This window comes from Leucoraja erinacea, chromosome 17 (assembly GCF_028641065.1).
Source record: "Leucoraja erinacea ecotype New England chromosome 17, Leri_hhj_1, whole genome shotgun sequence".
Taxonomy (NCBI): Eukaryota; Metazoa; Chordata; class Chondrichthyes; order Rajiformes; family Rajidae; genus Leucoraja; species Leucoraja erinaceus.
Genome location: NC_073393.1, coordinates 16,648,665 through 16,669,837, shown reverse-complemented (window position 1 = coordinate 16,669,837; position 21,173 = coordinate 16,648,665). Strand labels below are relative to the sequence as shown.

The following is a 21,173-nucleotide window of genomic DNA, read 5'->3' as shown; positions in this document are numbered from 1 at the left end:
TCATGCCACCATTTGCAGTAAGTAGTGCCTTTCAACTTCAAGCCAATGCACCCAAGCCACCATTTGCAGTAAGAAGTATCTTTCAACATCAAGCCAGATCATCCAAGCCACCATTTGCAGTAAGTAGTGCCTTTCAACTTCATGCCACCATTTGTAGTAAGAAGTGCCTTTCAACATCAAGCCAAAGCACCCAAGCCACCATTTGCAGTAAGTAGTGCCTTTCAACTTCAAGCTAAAGCACCCAAGCCACCATTTCCAGTAAGTAGTGCCTTTCACCTTCAAGCCAAAGCACCCGTCGCCATGTGTACTAAGTAGTGCCTTTCACCTTCAAGCCAAAGCACCCAAGCCGTCATTTGCAATAAATAGTGCCTTTCAACTTCAAGCCAAAGCACCCAAGCCACCATTTGCAGTAAGTAGTGCCTTTCAACTTCATGCCGCCATTTGCAGTAAGTAATGCCTTTCAACTTCAAGCCAAAGCACCCAAGCCACCATTTGCAGTAAGTAGTGCCTTTCAACTTCGTCAAAGCACCCAGGCCACCATTTGCAGTAAGTAGTGCCTTTCAACTTCAAGCCAAACCACCCAAACAACCATTTCAGGCAGTGCCTTTTTACTTCAAACAAACCATATTTTCATTTTCAAACATTGTTATGGGTACTCACAGTTGTGTAGACATTTGTTCAGTGTTATTCAGAGCTCAGAGAGAAGTGACCCTTGGCTTCATCCATCTTCCAGAAACTGGATGAGGCACACCACTTCCTGGTTTTATAGCCACTCCCCCTCCCTCCAGCAGGTGCAGCAGAGAGAATGGTGAATTTTTTAAACTTCAAGCCAAAGCTACCAAGCCACCATTTGCAGTAAATAGTGTATTTCAACTTCAAGCCAAAGCACCCAAGCCACCACTTGCAGTAAGTAGTGCCTTTCAACTTCATTCCACCATTTGCAGTAAGTAGTGCCTTTCAACTTCAAGCCAAAGCACCCAAGCCACCATTTGCAGTAAGAAGTGCCTTTCAACTTCAAGCCAAATCACCCGCCACCATTTGCAGTAAGTAGTGCCTTTCAACTTCAAGCCAAAGCACCCAAGCCACCATGTGCAGTAAGTAGTGCCTTTCAACTTCAAGCAAAACACCCAAGCCACCATTTGCAGTAAGTAGTGCCTTTCAATGTCAAGCCAAAGCACCCAAGCCACAATTTGCAGTAGGTAGTGCCTTTCAACTTCAAGCCAAAGCATCCAAGCCACAATTTGCAGTAAGTAGTGCCTTTCAACTTCAAGCCTAAGCACCCAAGCCACCATGTGCAGTAAGTAGTGCCTTTGAACTTCAAGCAAAACACCCACCATTTGCAGTAAGTAGTGCCTTTCAATGTCAAGCCAAAACACCCAAGCCAACCATTTCAGGCAGTACCTTTTTACTTCAAACAAATCATATTTTCCTTTTCCAACCACATTAAGGGTACTCAGTTGTGTAGACATTTGTTCAGTGTTATTCAGAGCTCAAAGAGACGTGACCCGTGGCTTCATCCATCTTCCAGAGACTGGGTGAGGCACACCACTTCCTGATTTTATAGTCCCTCCCCCTACCTGGTGATTTAAAAAAATACATTAATATATCTCTGATTTGTCATCGATGGGAAAAATCCACCGCACCCGTAAGGCGGAGCTAAGGCGGAGGGGGGCTCTGAGCGAGGTGGCCAAAAATGTCAGCCGTAGGTGGCGGCGTTCTGTCGGAAATCGCAGCACAGTGGGCCAAAAGTGGTCAAGATCAGAGATTTAGTAATATAGAGATAGATAGATTTCAAAAGGATTTCAAAGTATTCAAAGGTTTTTATTAGTCACATTCACATACACCGAGGTGTAATGAAGTGAAATGCTTTTTGCCATTTTGCAGCACACAAAAAAAGAATAGACATAACACCAATGAGAGTCTTAAACACAAAGAACATCCCCCCACAACGGCTCCCACCATGAGGGAAGGCACAAAGTCCATTCCCCAACCTCAGTTCGCCCATAGTTGGGCCTATTGAGGCCTCCATAGTTGCCTCTATGGAGGCGCGATGTTCCTGGCCGTTCTCGCCGGGTGATGGTGCTCCGGCGTCGGGAGAGTCCTCACAGCGGCATGGGAACCCTGGAACGGCCGCCTCCGTACTGGAGGCCGCGGCTTCCGAAGCTGACAAGGCCGCGCCGGATGGAGCTCCACAACTGGCGATCTCGTCGCAAGATCCCAGGCTCCCGGTGTAAAGTTCGGCGCCGCTGCCCGCAGCTGGCCGCCCCACAGTCCCGCAGCTCCGCGATATTGTTCCCGGCGGTCGCAGCTCACCGGAGACCCAGGCAAGGCATCGCCCGCTCCACGATAGCGCTCCAGCGTTGTGCCGCGGCCGAAGCCGAGGTTCTGGGCGGCCCGCGACAGGAAACGCCGCTCCAGGCCCGCTAGTAGGCCGTGAGGACGGGTCGAAGCTGCAGCCCGGAGAAAAGCTGACTCTCCGACCAGGTAGGGACCCTGAAAGACAGTTTCCCCCTCCACCCCCCCACTAAAGGTTCTTTAGTAACTTGTCAGTTCCTTTGTTGAACTAAATTTGTTGCCAGCTTCCTTCTTTAGACCTGTGGGTAGCTACATGAAACATAGAAAATAGGTGCAGGAGTAGGCCATTCGGCCCTTCGAGCCTGCACCGCCATTCAATATGATCACGGCTGATCATCCAACTCAGTATCCTGTACCTGCCTTCTCTCCATACCCCCTGATCCCTTTAGCCACAACTAACTCCCTCTTAAATATAGCCAATGAACTGGCCTCAGGTGAAGGTTTGGAATAGGTACTGTAAAAGTGATCTAAACCCCCTTACCCCCCACACTCACTTTCCTTGTAATCTTTGGTCCAGTTACTTTGCAACTGATAGTCTTTGCAGGCCATTGCACTGCATGGACTGGCATGCACCTAGGTTTACTGCAGGCACGGCACACTCTAGGCTATCCTACTGACCAGGCAGCTGCAACCTTCACTGATTGCAAAGCACGTGGATCAACATTGGCTCCTTTGCATTTACTTTTAAGAGCAACCTTTGACCTGATGTTTGCGTGTTTTGGTCACCAACAGGTTGTTACTGTCTTTCTAGATCCTTGGAAGTACAGTATTTGGAAAGGAAGCTTGAGATTGAGACATCAACAAATGAGACGCAGGGATTGTTCACATGCACGAGTGTCAACTCTCCCTGCATTGGGAAATCTATGCTCTCTGTATTTGATATTCCCATCCTGGAGAAAAGGTTGATTTTTACTTCATGTCTTTTATAATGATGTATACTTCAATCAGGACTTTCCTCAGTCCACAGCATTCCAGATGAAACGATCCAAGTCTGTCCAAACTCTCCGAGTAGTTAATACACCCTAATCTAATTCTGGTAAATCTCCTCTGCACCCTTTCTAAAGCCTCCACATCCTTCCTATATTGGGATGACCAGAATTGCATGCATTATTTGAAATGTGGCCTAATCGAGATCCTAAAGCTGCATCATGACTTCCTGACTTTTATACTCAATGCCCCAACCTATGATGGCAAGAATACCATATCCCTCTTTACCACTGTATCTACTTTCAGGAAGTTGTTGATTTGGACAATATTTCTCAGTGCATCAATGCTGTAAAATGTCAGGCCGTTAATCGTATACTTTCCTCTTACATTCTAACTCAAGGGCAACACCTCACACTTGCTCAGATTACACTACATCTGCCATTTCTCTTCCCATTTCTGTAGCTATCTATATCTAGCTGTATACTTTGACAGCCTTCTTCAGTCTGCAACCCCAGCAATCTTGGTGTAATCTGCAAAGTTACTTACCAAACTATCTAACAGAGCTGCCAGCAAAGACTTTATTAAATGCCTTGCTAAAATCCATGTAGACAACATCCACTGCCATGGATCACCTTCGTCTTGGTGATGGATCAACAATATCTTCATGGATCACCTTCGTCATTTCAAAAAAAAAAATCAATTAGTAACCCATTTTCTTGCAAAGAATTCACTCCAATAGCTTCCCTATCACTGATGTGAGGCTCAATGGCCTATATCCCCATGGACTCCCTCTGCTTCCCTTCTTACACAAAAGAACATTGGCTTCTCTCCAGTTCTCCTGGACCTTGCTTGCAACTAGAGATGGCACAAAGGTCTTCGCAATCTCCTCTGTTGCCTCTCTCAATAACCTGGGATACGTCCCATCACTGCCTAAGGGTTTATCCAATTTAAAGTTCTTCATGGGCCCTAACACCACCTTCTTCTTAATCTCAAACTGCCCTCTCCAACCCTTTGTGACTTCATGTTCAGGACATCCCATGAATGAATTTTTAAAAAGCCAGTTGCTGATTCAGCAGGAAAACTGGTAAAACAGATATTGATTTTCCATGTAATTTCCAATGATCACACTCAGCCCTGTGAGCAAAAATGAAATCTGATGCAGTCAGCTGCACAATGTAGCACATTATATAGTATTTATTCAATATTTCATTCAGTAAATTGATTGCTTCATTTTAATAAAACTTTAAATTATTGGTCACAAATGTAATACAGTAAATGATCGAAGTCCTTCAGCGGTGGCCGTTGACTCGTTCAGCCATTCCTTCCTCACTTGTTCGGCACTTCAGTCCATGCATTAAGACTTTGATGGGTCAATATTAATATCTTTGGTGCCTGTGCCAATCCTGCCACTATTTCCCTTTCCAATGTAGTCTCTGCAGCTGTAAAACTCTATTTGAATCCATGGAGCTCAGTGTCTGAATTAGGGGCATACCATTTTGCCATGGCGATATGTACTTGTAAAGTAGGAACTCATTCACTTGAAGACAGGCTTGCACATATAGTGCCTTTCATGGTGCCAGGATGGCACAGGCAACAAAGTACTCATTGAAAGTATTGTTTCAATGTTATAATCTAACCAAAGGTTTGCATGCTGCTACCTCCCACAAACAGCAATGAGATAGTGACCAGAATCTGATTTAGGGATGTTGCTGTGAGATAAATACTTACCATGACACCAGGGAACAATTCTTCATAAATTAATGCCTTTGGCTCTTTCACTAACACACCGGTTCAGCAGAGGCATCCTGTACTCAGAATGATGCTGCAGTGCCGGCTGAAATATTGTGCAAGGGTTCACAGCAAGATTTTGCAAGATGCAAGAGTTCAACAAACTGTCCCAAGAATAGATAAGAGAGAAGTGCAACAAGAAAGCAAGCTTTGAAGACCAATCTACAGGCAAAGGCAGGTTTCCAGAAATCCAGGAGTTCGATTTTGAGGAGCTATTACAAACCACACTTATTTTTGATGCAATACAAAATAATATGATTGTAGTTTTTAGAACTTGAAATGATTTGATCAAACACACTTGACAAGGAATCATAATTTAAAAATCAGAAGCAGGATATTTAGGATGGCATTCCCTTCTACAAAAATGCAGTTAATTGCTCAATTAAATAATAAAAAATCATATTTTGGCTAGCTGAGAAAACTATGGGGAATAAAAACCAAAGAGATGGACGGAGTTGCAGGACTGCAAAATTATATTGAATGCTGGAAGGAGGTGCAGAGAGTGAGGAACATATTTGTTTCTATTTAATCAACTCTACACGAGAAGAACCAGGCCTCTGCACCACATCCTGAGCAAATGAACCACTGGATCGGGTTTATTAACGTAGCTGGTGATGCACATGCGTGCGAGGTGAAGGCAGCGAGGGTGTACGCAGGAGGCAGGCAGTTGCAGTGGCAATGACGCATCAATGGGCAATATTGGCAAAAGCTCGGAGTCATCAGTAAACACAAACAGCAACAATCTCAGGTCCTGGTCACTGAGCGAGAGGTTCTGAGGTTGATCTCTGCCCGTGGTTTCACTGGAGTTCAGCTAGGTCAACGATGAGTCTCCAGTGGCACCAACAGCCCCACGCTCGGACTCGGCACTGTAAAGTATATACAAGCAATGATGTAGATTCCAGTTCGATTATTGTTCTTCTATTGGCCAATATTCCCATTAGCAATGTCCAATTGCATCCCAAAAAAATATGAATTACAGAGGAATTATGTCCCAGTCGAGAAAGACACCTTGAGTAGACGAGGAATTGGGGAAGAGCACTGCAAGGAACAAATACAGGGGCAAGCTACAAGGAGCAGATGTCACAGCATGAGGTAGTGATTTATCGCCATTTAAGTTTTGTTCACAAATCCCAATAATTTTACCTTCGATCCACCTACCGGTTCAGTGACACAACAAGGCAGGGCCTCTGCACCACATCTCTGGTCAGTAACGCCTGACCAGAGAGCCACCTAGCATGCTCAACATCTCCCACAGCAGTGCTCTGTAGGCTGGGAATAAATGCAGTGTAAAGTAGGGACTGTGGTGGAGAAGCAGCAAGAGTCCCCCAGCACAGCCAGAGCTCTTAACAAGAGGTGGTGGCTGGGAACCTTGGCGATGGGAGGAAGGGTAGGAGCTTCCGGTAAGCGATCTGTAAACAAGGGCCTGGGAACGGCCCAGTCTCCTACTGCATCTTCCTGATCTGTCGTCGCTCCTGCCTCCTCTGTTTCTTTTCCGATATGTCTTGGTTCGTGGGAGGTTCTGCAGTAAACCATGGTCCAAGGAAGTTCACCCACAATAGGTACATAGCTCTCCCTGGTGCCTGAAATTTAAAACAGTAAGAATCAATCTGGGAATACAGGTTCAATAGGAGTGCCGTACTGTGAGCAAGTTCTTTCAAGTCACAAGTTTAGTTTAGTTTAGAGACAGACCCTTCGGCCACCGGGTCCGTGCCGACCAGCGATCCCCGCGCATTAACACTATTATACGCTCACAAGGGACAATTTTTTTTACATTTACCAAGCCAATTAACCAACAAACCTGTACATCTTAGGAGTGTAGGAGGAAACCGAAGATCTCGGAGAAAATCCACACAGGTCATAGGGAGAATGTATAAACTCCGTACAGACAGCACCCGTAGTCGGGATCGAACCCGAGTCTCCGGCGCTGCATTCGCTGTAAGACAGCAACTCTACCGCTGCGCCACCGTGACCGTAACACAAAAGGTTATAAATGTGCAATAATCTTTTTCGGGTGTATGTGGGAAAAGGAAAAGGAAAAATAGAAACAGGCCATTTGATCCATCAAGTCCACGTCAACCATCGATCACACACACACACGTTCTATGTCCTACATAGTAGAGGTAATTTACAGAAGCCAATTAACCTACATACATGCACGTCTTAGTTATACAGGAGGAAAGTGGAGCACCCAGAGAAGAAACACACATTCACAAGGAGAACATATAAATTCAGCAGACAGTACCCATAGTCAGGATTGAACCCGGGTTTCTGGCGCTGTGAGGCAGCAGCTCTACCACTGCAATAATATACTGCCTATTACTGGGCCAACTACACAACTACCGCTGTGTAGTTATTAATGAGGAGTCTTATTACACTGCTGAGGAACTGCTCAGGGTGGGGGAAAAGCATGTCAGAGTCCTGTAACCCTTATAGGCCCTTCAGCTCACCACATACATGACCATCATAGACCATTATGTTCCATGGTCTAGCCGATCCGGGTGCCTGTCCAGATACTGCTTAAAATTGTTGCGAAAGCACTTAATAATAATAATAATAATAATAATAATACATTGTACTTATGGGCGCCTTTCAAGGACACCTTACAAAATGTAGTAAGCAGATTACAAAACATGTAAGCGGAATGAAACAAAAAAAAATAACGACAAAAAATAAATAGTAAGGACATCAACAATACCCAATTCAGAGAGCGCAGCGGCAGCTAATCGCGCCAGCGTTCACTCTCCCTTCCGGCAGCCACCTTGGAAACAGAACAATCAAAACACATTTTAACATTGAACATCCACCATAGTGACTCCTACACACTCTTCACAGTGGTGGAAGGCAAAATAAAGTTCAAGTCCTTCCCCTAGCTCTTCCTCGGTCGTGGGTCTCGAGCCCCCGTTGCGGGACGATCTTGACTCCCGTAGCCGGCGTTCAGGCCCTCCGCGTCGAGGCGCTCCACTCCCGCATCTGGGGGGGGGGGGGGGGGGGGGGGGCAATGTCAGCTCCCCCGCGCCGGGCAATCGTATCTCACGTCAGGGCTGGTCGAGCCCTCCGCGGCGTTGGAGCACCCGACTCGGCCTCACCCGAGACTGCGAGCCCTTGATGTTAAAGTCTGCGGTGGTCACGGTGGGAGCGATCCCAGGCAAGCGACCCGCTCCGATGTTAAATCCGCGCCCTGGGTTGGGGCTCACGACAGTCCGAGGAGGCTTCCAGCTCCAGCGATTGTAGGCCGCAGCACCCGGAGAATGAGATCCGAAAATTGATCACATCTCCGGGAAGGTAAGAACATGGAAAAAAGTTTCCCCCACTCCCCTCCCCCAACATAAAACACACCAAAGAACAATAAAACAAACTTAGAACAAACTAAAAAAAAAAAAAAAAAAGCAAAAAGAATGAAAAGAATGAAAAGACAACAGACTGCCGGTAGGGCAGCCATCTCGCCCTGTGGCCACACTTGCCTCCACTGTCCATCCGCTGAGGCACAGCATTTCAGATTCCACACACCCTCTGGGTAAAAACACTCTTACCAAGATCCTCTATAATCCTCTTAATCCCTATCCTAAATCTATTCCCTCTGATTTAGATACTTATGCCACAGTCAAAAGTTCTTGTTGTTTACCTTATTTCCCACCTACCCCTCTTATAATTGTGTATATCTCTATTGGGTTCTACCCCCCCCCCACGCAGTCTCCCCTGCTCCATGGAAAAACCCAGCCTCTATGCAGCAAACACTTCACCTGGGCCCACCCTTCATCTGGACCCTCTCTTGTCCCACGTATAGTGCAGCAACCAGTACTCCACAGAGTATTCCAGCCGCAGCCTAGTCAATGTTTTATAATGTTGTACCATAACCCCGTTCTTGTATTCGACACTCCAGCTAACTGAAACAAATATCCAATATACTCGCTCACCACCTTATTTAAATGTACTGCCATCTCCAGGGATACTTGGACTTGTTCACCAAGATTTCCCTGTTGCTGAATACAGTAAACCCTTGTTTTAACAGGCTCCTTGAAATGGATTTTGGTTATATGCTCCAACTGGTGAAAAAGGGCTCGCAGGTGCAGACTAGCGGATCGGCGCCTAGTTTTAAGGTGAAAGGACACAGTGCTGGAGTAATTCAGCAGTCTGACAAAGGGTGCCTTTTTAAGTATTAACCATCATCTGCAGTTCTTTGTTTCAACTACATACAATGATAATGCCGTACTTGGTTATAACGGACAATCGGCAATAAGGAACACCATTCCCCCTCCTATGGTCCATTATAGCAAGGGTTTACTGTACTTACCATTCATTGTGTATGTCCTACACCAGACAATTGTTTGCCCACAAATGCAGCTCAGCCTATATAGTGTGCAGGCATTACCATTAAACAAAAAGTGCCTCACGAGCCACTAGGGCTGGATAAAGATCCTTTCATCACCTACTGCATACGACTTTATGCCCCTAACCTTTGTTCCTTCTCTAAATACACTCCATCACCATTCAAAATATCCCCTTAAAATTGCCAAAATGGTGCAGATACAATTAGAACTTACTAGTAGCCATAGATACCAGAAGTACATGGATAAACAGCTGAGGACTTGTAGAATGGCAGTCAGTAGAATGACATCCTTTAAATGCCTGCAAGGGAAAGAATGCATGGTTAGCCCCAATCACACCGACCTCTACAGAACAAAATGAACTTTACAGCCCAACTAATTTCAGTTACATAAACAATAATTTAGACACACACGCTCTTTGTCCCTCAAGACTGCTGCATTAATGAGGTTGTGACTAATCTGTCACCCAAATCCAGAGCTTTGCTTTATCACTTAAAAGCTTTGGTTATTAAACTCAACTCTTTAAATTAACAACTGGCCCAGCTGAGCTCTGCATTTTCCAACCTTCAGTGTGCAGAATAAATCACTTGAATTAAGTTAAGACAGGAGCATCACATTTACTGTCTGAATTAAGAGATGAGTAGAAAAAAGTTCACAAAGTTCTCTCTTTCGTGCTCCTCTCTGAATCAGAATTAATGGTCTAAAAGGGCATCAAATTCCATTGCAATCCTGTTGAAGAGCCAAGCTTTAACAGTTAGCATGTGTTCCATGGAACTATCCAAATCAAATGGAAATTGTTTCCCTCCTACTCAAGTCATATGTCTTTAGATCATGGAAATCAGATCACCCAAATTCCAGTGAATGCAATGATGCCATTTAAATTAAAGAATTCTGGTGGTACTTCAGTAAATCTACATGGGAGAAAGCCTACAAATTCTTCAAAACATTTGGTGCCCAGCATTACTCTCATTATTCCAGGTTTTGTTTCAAGCGTTGGTGCAGCGGTGACAGAATTTCAACACCCTTGTACTCCAATGCTGTGGACATAAACCAGCAGGAACAGATATTCCCGTTAGTTCTGAAGGTAAGCCATACTTCTGCTGGAGATCTGTTGTAAGTGATGCCATTTTGCCTCAAATTATGAACCACCACGAAAAGCTGCATTCACCAAAGGAGGCAGTAAATGTATTGAGAGAAACAGTTAGCAGGTCTGGTGGATGACTGATGGTGGAAGAAGGCTCATCAGCATCTCTTCTTCCTGAGGAGACTGAAGAAGGTCCATCTGTCTCCTCAGATCCTGGTGAACTTCTACCGCTGCACCATCGAGAGCATCCTTACCAACTGCATCACAGTATGGTATGGCAACTGCTCTGTCTCCGACTGGAAGACCAGTAAAAATTGCAAAGAGCCCTGGTTTTCAAGGGAAATTGGACATCTTGTTCGGAAAAAGAGGGAGATCTACAATAATTATAGGCAGCATGAAGTAAATGAGGTGCTTGAGGAGTATAAGGAATGTAAAAAGAATCTTAAGAAAGAAATTAGAAAAGCTAAAAGAAGATATGAGGTTGCTTTGGCAAGTAAGGTGAAAGTCAATCCAAAGGGTTTCTACAGCTATATTAATAGCAAAAGGATAAGGAGGGATAAAATTGGTCCATTGGAGAGACAGAGTGGACAGCTATCTGCAGAGCCAAAAGAGATGGGGGAGATATTGAACAATTTTTTTTCTTCGGTATTCACCAAGGAGAAGGATATTGAATTATGTGAGGTAAGGGAAACTAGTAGAGTAGCTATGGATACTATGAGGTTCAAAGTAAAAGAAGTACTGACACTTTTGAAAAATATAAAAGTGGATAAGTCTCCAGGTCATGACAGGATATTCCCTAGGACATTAAGGGAAGTTAGTGTAGAAATAGCCGGGGGCTATGACAGAAATATTTCAAATGTCATTAGAAACGGGAATAGTCCCCGAGGATTGGCATACTGCGCATGTTGTTCCTTTGTTTAAAAAGGGTTCTAAGAGTAAACCTAGCAATTATAGACCTGTTAGTTTGACTTCAGTGGTGGGCAAATTAATGGAAAAGATACTTAGAGACAATATATATAAGCATCTAGATAAACAGGGTCTGATTAGGAACAGTCAACATGGATTTGTGCCTGGAAGGTCATGTTTGACTAATCTTCTTGAATTTTTTGAAGAGGTTACTAGGGAAATTGACGAGGGTAAAGCAGTGGATGTTGTCTATATGGACTTTAGTAAGGCCTTTGACAAGGTTCCTCATGGAAGGTTGGTTAAGAAGGTTCAACTGTTGGGTATAAATGCAGGAATAGCAAGATGGATTCAACAGTGGCTGAATGGGAGAAGCCAGAGGGTAATGGTGGATGGCTGTTTATCGGGTTGGAGGCAGGTGACTAGTGGGGTGCCTCAGGGATCTGTGTTGGGTCCCTTGTTGTTTGTCATGTACATCAATGATCTGGATGAAGGTGTGGTAAATTGGATTAGTAAGTATGCAGATGATACCAAGATGGGGGTGTTGTGGATAATGAAGAGGATTTCCAAAGTCTACAGAATGATTTAGGCCATTTGGAAAAATGGGCTGAAAGATGGCAGATGGAGTTTAATGCTGATAAATGTGAGGTGCTACACCTTGGCAGGACAAATCAAAATAGGACGTACATGGTAAATGGTAGGGAATTGAAGAATACAGTTGAACAGAGGGATCTGGGTATAACCGTGCATAGTTCCTTGAAGGTGGAATCTCATATAGATAGGGTGGTAAAGAAAGCTTTTGGTATGCTAGCCTTTATAAATCAGAGCATTGAGTATAGAAGCTGGGATGTAATGTTAAAATTGTACAAGGCATTGGTGAGACCAAATCTGGAGTATGGTGTACAATTTTGGTCGCCAAATTATAGGAAGGATGTCAACAAAATAGAGAGAGTACAGAGGAGATTTACTAGAATGTTGCCTGGGTTTCAACAACTAAGTTACAGAGATAGGTTGAATAAGTTAGGTCTTTATTCTCTGGAGAGCAGAAGGTTAAGGGGGGACCTGATAGAGGTCTTTAAAATGATGAGAGGGATAGACCGAGTTGATGTGGACAAGCTTTTCCCTTTGAGAATAGGGAAGATTCAAACAAGAGGACATGACTTCAGAATTAAGGGACAGAAGTTTAGGGGTAATATGAGGGGGAACGTCTTTACGCAGAGAGTGGTGGCGGTGTGGAATGAGCTCCCAGTGGAAGTGGTGGAGGCAGGTTCATTGGTATCATTTAAAAATAAATTGGATAGGCATATGGATGAGAAGGGAATGGAGGGTTATGGTACGAGTGCAGGCAGGTGGGACTAAGGGGAAAAAAATTTGTTCGGCATGGACTTGTAGGGCCGAGATGGCCTGTTTCCGTGCTGTAATTGTTATATGGTTATATGGTTATATGGAAGGCATTGCAGAGGGTGGTGAAAATTGCCCAACGCATCACCGGTTCCTCGCTCCCCTCCATTGAGTCTGTCCAAAGCAAGCGCTGTCTGCGGAGGGCGCTCAGCATCGCCAAGGACTGCTCTCACCCCAACCATGGACTGTTTACCCTCCTACCATCCGGGAGGCGCTACAGGTCTCTCCGTTGCCGAACCAGCAGGTCGAGGAACAGCTTCTTTCCGGCGGCTGTCACTCTACTCAACAACGTACCTCGGTGACTGCCAATCACCACCCACCCCCCCCCCCTCGGACACTTATTATTATTTATTCAAATCGTTTGCTATGTCGCTCTTCCAGGGAGATGCTAAATGCATTTCGTTGTCTCTGTACTGTACACTGACAATGACAATTAAAATTGAATCTGAATCCGATCTGAATCTGAATCTGATTTTCAGGATCAGATCTCAGAGAAACAAGTTAAATAAATACAGAGCCAGAGAAAGATCCAAGGGAACAATCAATGGATCACGGGTGGGTCCAGTTTTTGGATTAGGCTTTTGCAAAAGGAGTGATAACAGAGCAAGTCGGAAGAGGGCGACAACAAGATAATGAAAGTCACAGTACAGAAAAGAATGAAAGCAAGATGTTCTGATAACACAAATCAAAGTTAATTGCACAGGTTCCCCTTTACCTAAATTACCAACATCTAACAACACTCAAATAATTGAACAATGAACAGTTTACTGCAACCAATCTGTGCTGCACTGTGGACACTCACTCTGCCATACCCTGCTCCATGTTCAAGTCTATGCCGCCATCGAGGAGGGCGTTGTCCGGGGAGAACACGGGATGGGCCATTCCTTGCATCCAACGATAGCTGAAGCTGTAGACAACCAGGGCAAAGGCCAGCAATCCCTGCCACAGAAAGAGAGAGCTTTATTGAAGGGAGACAGAGATACAAAATTAAACTTTTATAGTCAGATACCTCGTGTAACTGTGTCCTTGACCTCAGCGGCCAAGGTTCAGAGAGCAATGACACGTGTGATTCACGCTCCCATCATTCGCCCCATCCGCCTAATCCAAAAACTGGACAAAACAGGAGGTGCCCAGAATGCCATGTGGACCATGGAACACTCAGTCAACCTCCTCAAGCAAGATAAAATCTGTGAAAAAATAAAACGGTGTCCAACAACTCCTGAGTAGCTGACTCCTTTTTGCTGTGCCCCTCAAGCAGCTGACTCATCTAGATGGTGGGGAGGGTGCCACATGCAATTTTTCTTGGGTACTAACATACTAAGGGGCCAATTTCCACCTGCAATCTAGTTAGCCAACTACAAACGGGAACAAAGCCATCAGGGTTAAGGCTCACTCTGCTCCCAGGAACAGGGTGGCCTCTACCAAGGGGCTCAGAAGGTGCCAAGAGGAACAGACTTTGGCATATTTTGCTCTGTAGATCAGTTAGATAACACATGTTAACAATTGTCAAGGGCGTCATGGTGGCACAGTGGTAGAGTTGCTGCCTTACAGTGCCACAGATCCAAGCTTGGGTTCGATCCTAACTACTGATGCTGTCGGTAAGGAGTTTGTACGTCTCCCTGTTATCTGCGTGGGCTGCATGGCCTGTTTTCACGCTCTATCTTAAACTACCAGCTCAAAGGAGGACTATCATTTGACCACTGATTTTCCCTCTGATGCATTCTTCCCATAATCTCTTCTGCTCCCCCATATTCTACCACTCACATAGAGGTAATTTTGTGACCCACACGCTTACCACCATGTCCATGGGTGACAAGAAATTGCAGGTGCTGGTTTCCAAACAAAGAAGGATGTGGGAAGAAACCAGAGCACCAAGGGGAATCCTGCAGTGACAGAAACAACATCCAAATTCCACCTAGTCTGTAAGGGTCGGTATTTAACTTGGGTCACTGGAGCTGTAAAGCATCAGTAATCCTACTCTGCCACTGTGATAGGTAGTAGATAGATAGATAGATAGATAGATAGATAGATAGATAGAAGCCTTTATTGTCATTCAGACCGAAGTCTGAACGGAATTGCAGCAGTCATACATATAATACAATAAAAACAACAATAAACACATATTAACATCCACCACAGTGAGTCCACCCAGCATCTCCTCACTGTGATGGAGGCAAAAGTCTTAGGTCTGCAGTCTCTTCCCTCCTCTTCTCCCTCTGCGCTGAGGCGATAACCCCCGGGCGATGTTATAAATCAGTCCCGCGGCTCAAACACCGCGGCCCGGGTTGGTTGAAGCTGCCGCCCACCAGTCCTGCAGACGCAGCCGCTGGCCCGCGGCCGAACCCCGGACTCAGGCCACCACCGCCAGAACACCGTCCCAGCCACCCTCACGTGAGTACCGCACCATCTTCAGCCTCGGGCTGGGCCGCCCTGACATGGGAGCCGAACCTCCCCCGGACCGGACCGGGCCGCCCCGACATGGGCGTCGCTTCTTCCCCGGGCCGGGCTGCCCCGACTTGGGCGTCGCTTCTCCCTCTGTCCGGGCTGCCCCGACTTGGGCGTCGCTTCTTCCCCGGGCCGGGCTGCCCCGACTTGGGCGTCGCTTCTCCCTTTAGCCGGACTGCCCCGACTTGGGCGTCGCTTCTCCCTCGGGCCTGGGCCGCTCCGACATGGGCGCCGAACCTCCCTCGGGCTGCGAGCGCCGCACCTCCCCGAGCTCGGCCGCTCCGACGGGAGCCTCATTCCACCCTCGGGCTGGCCGCCCTCACGGGAGCGTCCCAACCTCTTCCAGCCCTGAGCCGGACCACCCTCACGGGAGCGAGCTCAGGGCGAGTCCTGACGGGCTCTGCCTCCGGAGCCTCGAGGTCGTCAGCTCCATTCGGCCTCAGCGCAGACGGAGGCAGAGAAGGGGAATAGGACAAAAAGGTCGCATTCCCCTGCAGGGAGAGACTGCAAACCCCGTTTCAACCCCCCCCCCCCCCAAAAACACAAACTAAAACCAAAAAATAAAACCAAAAACTAGACTAACCAAAACAAAATAAACACCACAAAACAAACGGGACTGCCGGTGAGCCGCTGCAGCCAGAGCCGCGCCGCCACTCCGAAGTGCTGCCCACTATCCAGCAATCTTTGTGAGTAGGTACACGGCATGAATTTAAGTTGGTCCCTCCTGTAATGCTCTGTAGTCAAATTGCCCTCCATTAATTACTTCCATTACCACAAAGAAACACTTAGTTCAACAACAAAAAGCATCTGTATCTATAACACCAGTCTTCAATCTCAGAATCAAGATAATTGAGGGGAAAAAAAAAATTAGAGGTCAAGCCTGATGTTTAATATCACAAATAATTGGCCTCCGTACCACGTGGCTACAAATCTGATAAATAAAACTCACTCAAGGCTTTTGTCTGAATGCGTGCTTATGTGAAAAAAAGTGAGTTCACCATCAGGTTCAATCTTGATATAGGGACCACAAGGGAAGACAGAACAGAATTTTGACTCACCCAGGTCCAGAATGTGACTGAACTGTAGAAAAGGAAGAGGTTCAGTGCTCCATAAATAGCCTGTAGAAAAGACAATGAGGCTGTCAGAAAGAGGAAAATCACTACATCATTGATTTTGTTCTCTGATAAAGTAAGTGCATAAGTAGTGTGAAGGAAGCCCACACATCTCACTGGAAAATGAGGGAATAAACTCACAGAGCACGCCTCATGAGTGCTCTTTATGCTTTCCCTTCCACCCGATTGAAATCAAGCTCTGATAGAAAAATAAAGCAGAATAGAATTGGGAGGGACACGTGTCTAGATATTGTGGCTCTAGTGAAAGTTGAGAGCACAGAGAAGGTTAATATAACATCAAAATACACAGACGGATTAGAGGTGGCACATTGGCAAAGTTGCTGCCTTACAGCGCCAGAGACCCATGCTAGTGTACGCGGTGATCGTCAGACGGCAAGGACTAGGTGGGCTGAAGGACTTGTTTCCACACTGTCTCTCTAAAATAAAATCTAATATAGAGATTACCCCAAAGGATCATTGTAGGTATCATTTTCCATAGAGGAGGCATGGAATGTTGTGAATGGCAAGATAAATGAATGGACAAAAAGCCAGAGAAGCAGCAGAATAAAGTGGCACATAGACCAGGCTAAATACTAATTCGAAAAGGGAGAGGAATGTGCCAAAAATCAAACCCAGACCAGTCAAATGATTTTGTGGAAAGGTTCACGTCACAGAATTATAGTGTCCATTGGTGCACATGCTTTTGGGGGCATGGCAGAAAACCAGGACACGGACATTGGGAGAATGTGAAAATCCCACACAATCAGCCCTGGAAGACAGGACTGAATTGGGATCTCTGGCAGTGTGAGGCAGTAGCTTTACAAGCTGCACCACTGTGGCACACTACTTTGTTCATAAGAAACCACTGTACAAAAGCATCAACTTACATTAGCTCCCAGAATAATCCTCAAATAGAATTTCAGTGTCTCCTTGTTCTCTTCATAAATCTGCTTCTTGCCTTTTGTTCCAACCTTGCCAGTTTTCAGCTAAACGACAAGAAATAATTTCATCAGAATCGTTGATGCAGAGAATAACATTATACTTTAAAAAGTATCACCCGACCCACCACTTCAAAATAAACCTCAAGACACAAATAGAAAATTCAAAAACAACTCATCAGCCAACATTAATGAAGTTGGATTTTACATCTGATTGGTTCTCTAATCCACAGAGCCATCATACAGAATCACACAATACCACTTTTCCAACAGCAACCCCACAAACTGTACCAATCTTCCAGATGGAAACCGCTCTGACGACTGACTGATAACATCAGAGCAATCACCCAACCCACAAATCACCTTCACAATACTGGGTGCTCATTCACAGAGAGCGATACTGCGTACCAGGATATTTAGAGCATTGCCAGATTGCTACCTTACAGTGCAGAGGACTCATCACATTGTGCCAGCAGTTTCCAAAGTGTCAGCATGGTTTTATAAACAGGAGAACTTGCCTGACAATTCTGTTGAAATTCTTTGAGGAAGTAAATAGCAGGATTGGTAAAGAGGAATCAGTGGATGGTGCTTACTTGGATTTTCAGAAGGCCTCTGATAACATTGCTACACATGAGGCTGCTAAATAAGATGAGAGCCCATGTTATTAGAAGATACTAGCATGCATTTATAAGATTGGCTGAATGGAAAAAGGCACAGTGGGAATAAAGGGTTTTTACTGGTTGACCAGTGATGTTCTGCAGGGGTCGCTGTTGGGTCCACTACTATTCTCGTTGTATATTAATTATTTAAATCCAAGTTAGCTGATAATATGAAGATAGATGGTGGAGCAGGTAGTGTAGAATTCTGAAATTGGAGGTGCAAAGATACTTGGGAATGGTGGTGCAGAATTCCCAAAAGGTTAATTTGTAGGTTGAATCAGCAGTAAGCAAGGCAATCAGTCGTATTCATTTTGAGAAGACTTGAATATAAAAGTAAGGATGTAATGCTGAGGATTTATAAGGTACTGGTTAGACCGTATTTGAAGTATTGCGAGCAGTTTTAGGCTGAGGAGGAATGATCCGGGGGATGGTTCGGTTAACATATCTTCTTAAGGATAAAGGGGTATGACAGCTCCGAGCCTGTACTCGAAGCACTTTTTAAACAGGGAGAGTGGTGAATCTCATAGAAACTCTGCCACAGAGGGTAGTTGAGGCCATTTTGTTGGCTATATTTAAGAGGATGTTTAGATGTAATTGTGGCTAAGGGGATCAGGGGGGAGGGAGAGAAGGCAGGTACGGGATACTGAGTTGGATGATCAGCCATGATCATATTGAATGGATATGGAGGCTCGAGGGCCGAATGGCCTACTCCTGCACCTAATTTCTATGTGTTCTATGTTTCTATATTATGAGCATATGACAGCTCCGAGCCTGTACTCGCTGCAGTTTAAAAGGGTGAGAGGGAAATCTCATAGAAACTTACCATATAATGAAAGGCTTGGATCGAGTGGATATGGAGAGGATGTTTCCGCTAATTGGAGTGTCTAGGACCAGAGGGCAAAGCCTCAGAATAAAAGGACGCAGCTTTAAAAAGGATATGAGGAGGTATTTCTTTACCCTGAGGGTGGTGAATCTGTGGAAACCATTGCCAGACATCAGTGGAAGCCAAGTCCTTGGGTTTTTTTAAAGCAAGGATTGACAGGTACTTGATTAATACAGGTGTCAAAGGTTACTGGGAGCAGTCAGGAAATTGGGGTTCAGAGGGAAAGATAGTCCAGCCATTATTGTATGGCAGGGTAGACTCAATGGCCTAATTCTGCTCCTATGATTTATGGACATGAACTTTCTAGGGACGAAGGACTATGGGCTCCCTTATGGGGAGGACTAAATGTAAAATGATTTATCCTAATGGTCCAGTTCTGAGGGGATGTGGAAAAACAGCAACCGGGGCACCGCGGTCCCTCCCCTCCCTCTCCTCTCCTCTCCTCTGGTCCCGGGACCTCGGTCCTCTTCCCCGAACCCGGGTCTCCGGTCTCCCCCCTCCACCCTGGGCCGGGGCCACGAACCCCCCACGGTCTCCCCCCCCCACCCTGGGCCTGGAGCTGGGGAAGTGGCCGCGCTGCGCTGCCTCGTTGCCCCCTCACCGCCATGGCTCCCGCGGCTCGCTGAGCGATCTCCGCCAAACGAACAGTCAGCGCCCAGCTCCGCTCCACGCCACTTCCGGCGCACAGTGCTGTCGTCGGGGGGAGAGCATTGGTCGGGCGCCCGGATGACGTCAGAGAGCCGAGGCCCCGCCCCCAGACCAGGTGTGCGAGTGCAGTTCACCTGTGCGCCGCGCCTGCGCACAAAGAGCAAAGATCCTATAGGATCTTTGGTAAAGAGCAACATTGATCAGGACAGTGAAACTAGTCGGAGAACTCGGTGGGGGGAAGGACGGAGAGAGAGAGAGGGGAAACTAAGGGCTACTTTCAGTTAGAGAAATCAATATTTTTTCCGCTGGGCTGTAAGCTGCCAAAGCGAAGCCCAGGCAATGCCTTTGACATGCATACTACCTAATAATAAAATATATTATATTTATTATTATTACCTCCTGACAGAAGAAGCATCAGTGCAGGGGTGGGGAACCTGCGGCCTTCTAGGCCATTAAGTGCGGCCTTTTGAATGAATCCACATTTTGTAGAACAAATCATTTTATTTTTATTTAAGAAGGAACTGCAGATGCTGGAAAATCGAAGGTAGACAAAAATGCTGGAGAAACTCAGCGGATGAGGCAGCATCTATGGAGCGAAGGAAATTGGCGACATTTTGGGTCAAGCCCCTTCTTCGGACCCTTCGCCTGTTTCCTTTGCTCCATTGATGCTGCCTCGCCCGCTGAGTTTCACCAGCATTTTTGTCTACCCTTTTATTTTTATTAATATGTTTTTATTTCGTCTTTTATTCATTTTATTTTAATCTTAAAATGAACGTATTTAAAATACCAAAGAGTAAAAGAAGATTCAACAAAATAATCCTCCCCGACTGACAGGCACAATTAAAACATTAGTAAGTCATGAGGGCTATTTTAACAAAATAATGTACATTTTGAAGTATATCTAATTGAAGTTTCTTGGATGCAGCCTTATTAGATTACAGCTAACTTAATGTGGCATTCCAACATGAAAAGGTTCCCCACCCCTGCACCAGTGGATCATTCAGCCCTTCCAACCTGCTTTGCATTCAGTAAGATCACGGCTGATTCAACCTTGGCAACAGTTTGAGTTTCAGTGTAGTTTGAGTTTTGTTTATAAGCGAGTTTGGTATTCCGACTGCACATGTCACTCGCGATAAACATTCTCGGCAGCTGTGCTGCATTTCACCCGTAGTCAGGATCGAACCTGGGTCTCCAGCACTGCAAGCGTTGTTGAATTGTTACTGGACCATCCCCGTCCCCTCCCGAGTGTCCCATCCCAATCCGGGGGCGGCTGGAGATGTCCGGGGTGACCCTGAACTAACGGAACACCGGCCCATTGTAGTGGCGGCCCAGGCTTACAGCCAGCACAGAGAAGAAGCTCTAACTCCAGCTCAACTCTGCCTGTCCCGCGAGGTTAACCGACAGCACTGGACTGATGGGACACCGGCCCGGAGCAGTGGAGTTAGCGCTTCTTCTCTCTGCTGGTTCGCATGTGGCCTTGTCAGTCGGCAGCCCAGCCACCTGTCTGACCTTCGGACCTTCAATTACCGCCGACACCACCACCCATCCTTCTCATGGCTGATCATCGGTTCATGAGTTGGATGGGGTGCCAGACTTTAAGCGCCATCACGCGGGCCAAAACTCCTCAGCTGGCCCGCCGGCTGGGCTTTGTGTGCAGTCCAGCTCCCGGGCCAACTCATCATTCACCCAGCTATGGCTGAATCGG

The 21,173-nt window shown here is 46.0% G+C and overlaps 1 protein-coding gene across 2 annotated transcripts; it reads right to left on the bottom strand.

Annotated features, from left to right (window-relative positions):
- Window positions 1–4,451: 4,451 nt before the first annotated feature.
- Window positions 4,452–19,526, bottom strand: tmem208 (transmembrane protein 208). 2 transcript variants are annotated; one of them, XM_055648685.1, is made up of 6 exons: window positions 19,422–19,526; window positions 17,228–17,326; window positions 16,287–16,346; window positions 13,586–13,722; window positions 9,612–9,696; window positions 4,452–6,650 (listed from the first exon to the last, which is right to left on the bottom strand). In XM_055648685.1, exons 1-6 carry the CDS (start codon window positions 19,425–19,427, stop codon window positions 6,513–6,515), a joined length of 525 nt encoding a protein of 174 aa, XP_055504660.1. In that variant the 5' UTR covers window positions 19,428–19,526; the 3' UTR covers window positions 4,452–6,512. The 2 variants fall into 2 exon arrangements, with proteins under 2 accessions (XP_055504660.1, XP_055504661.1); XM_055648686.1 differs by lacking the exon at window positions 19,422–19,526 and adding an exon at window positions 18,761–18,910.
- Window positions 19,527–21,173: the final 1,647 nt, after the last annotated feature.

Excerpts from the sequence above, each read along its gene's own strand:
- tmem208 (XM_055648685.1), bottom strand. Across the intron at positions 16,347-17,227 it reads GGATTATTCTGGGAGCTAAT|GCTATTTATGGAGCACTGAA; the intron begins GTAAGTTGATGC and ends TCTTTTCTACAG. Across the intron at positions 9,697-13,585 it reads ATGGAGCAGGGTATGGCAGA|GCATTTAAAGGATGTCATTC; the intron begins GTGAGTGTCCAC and ends TTTCCCTTGCAG.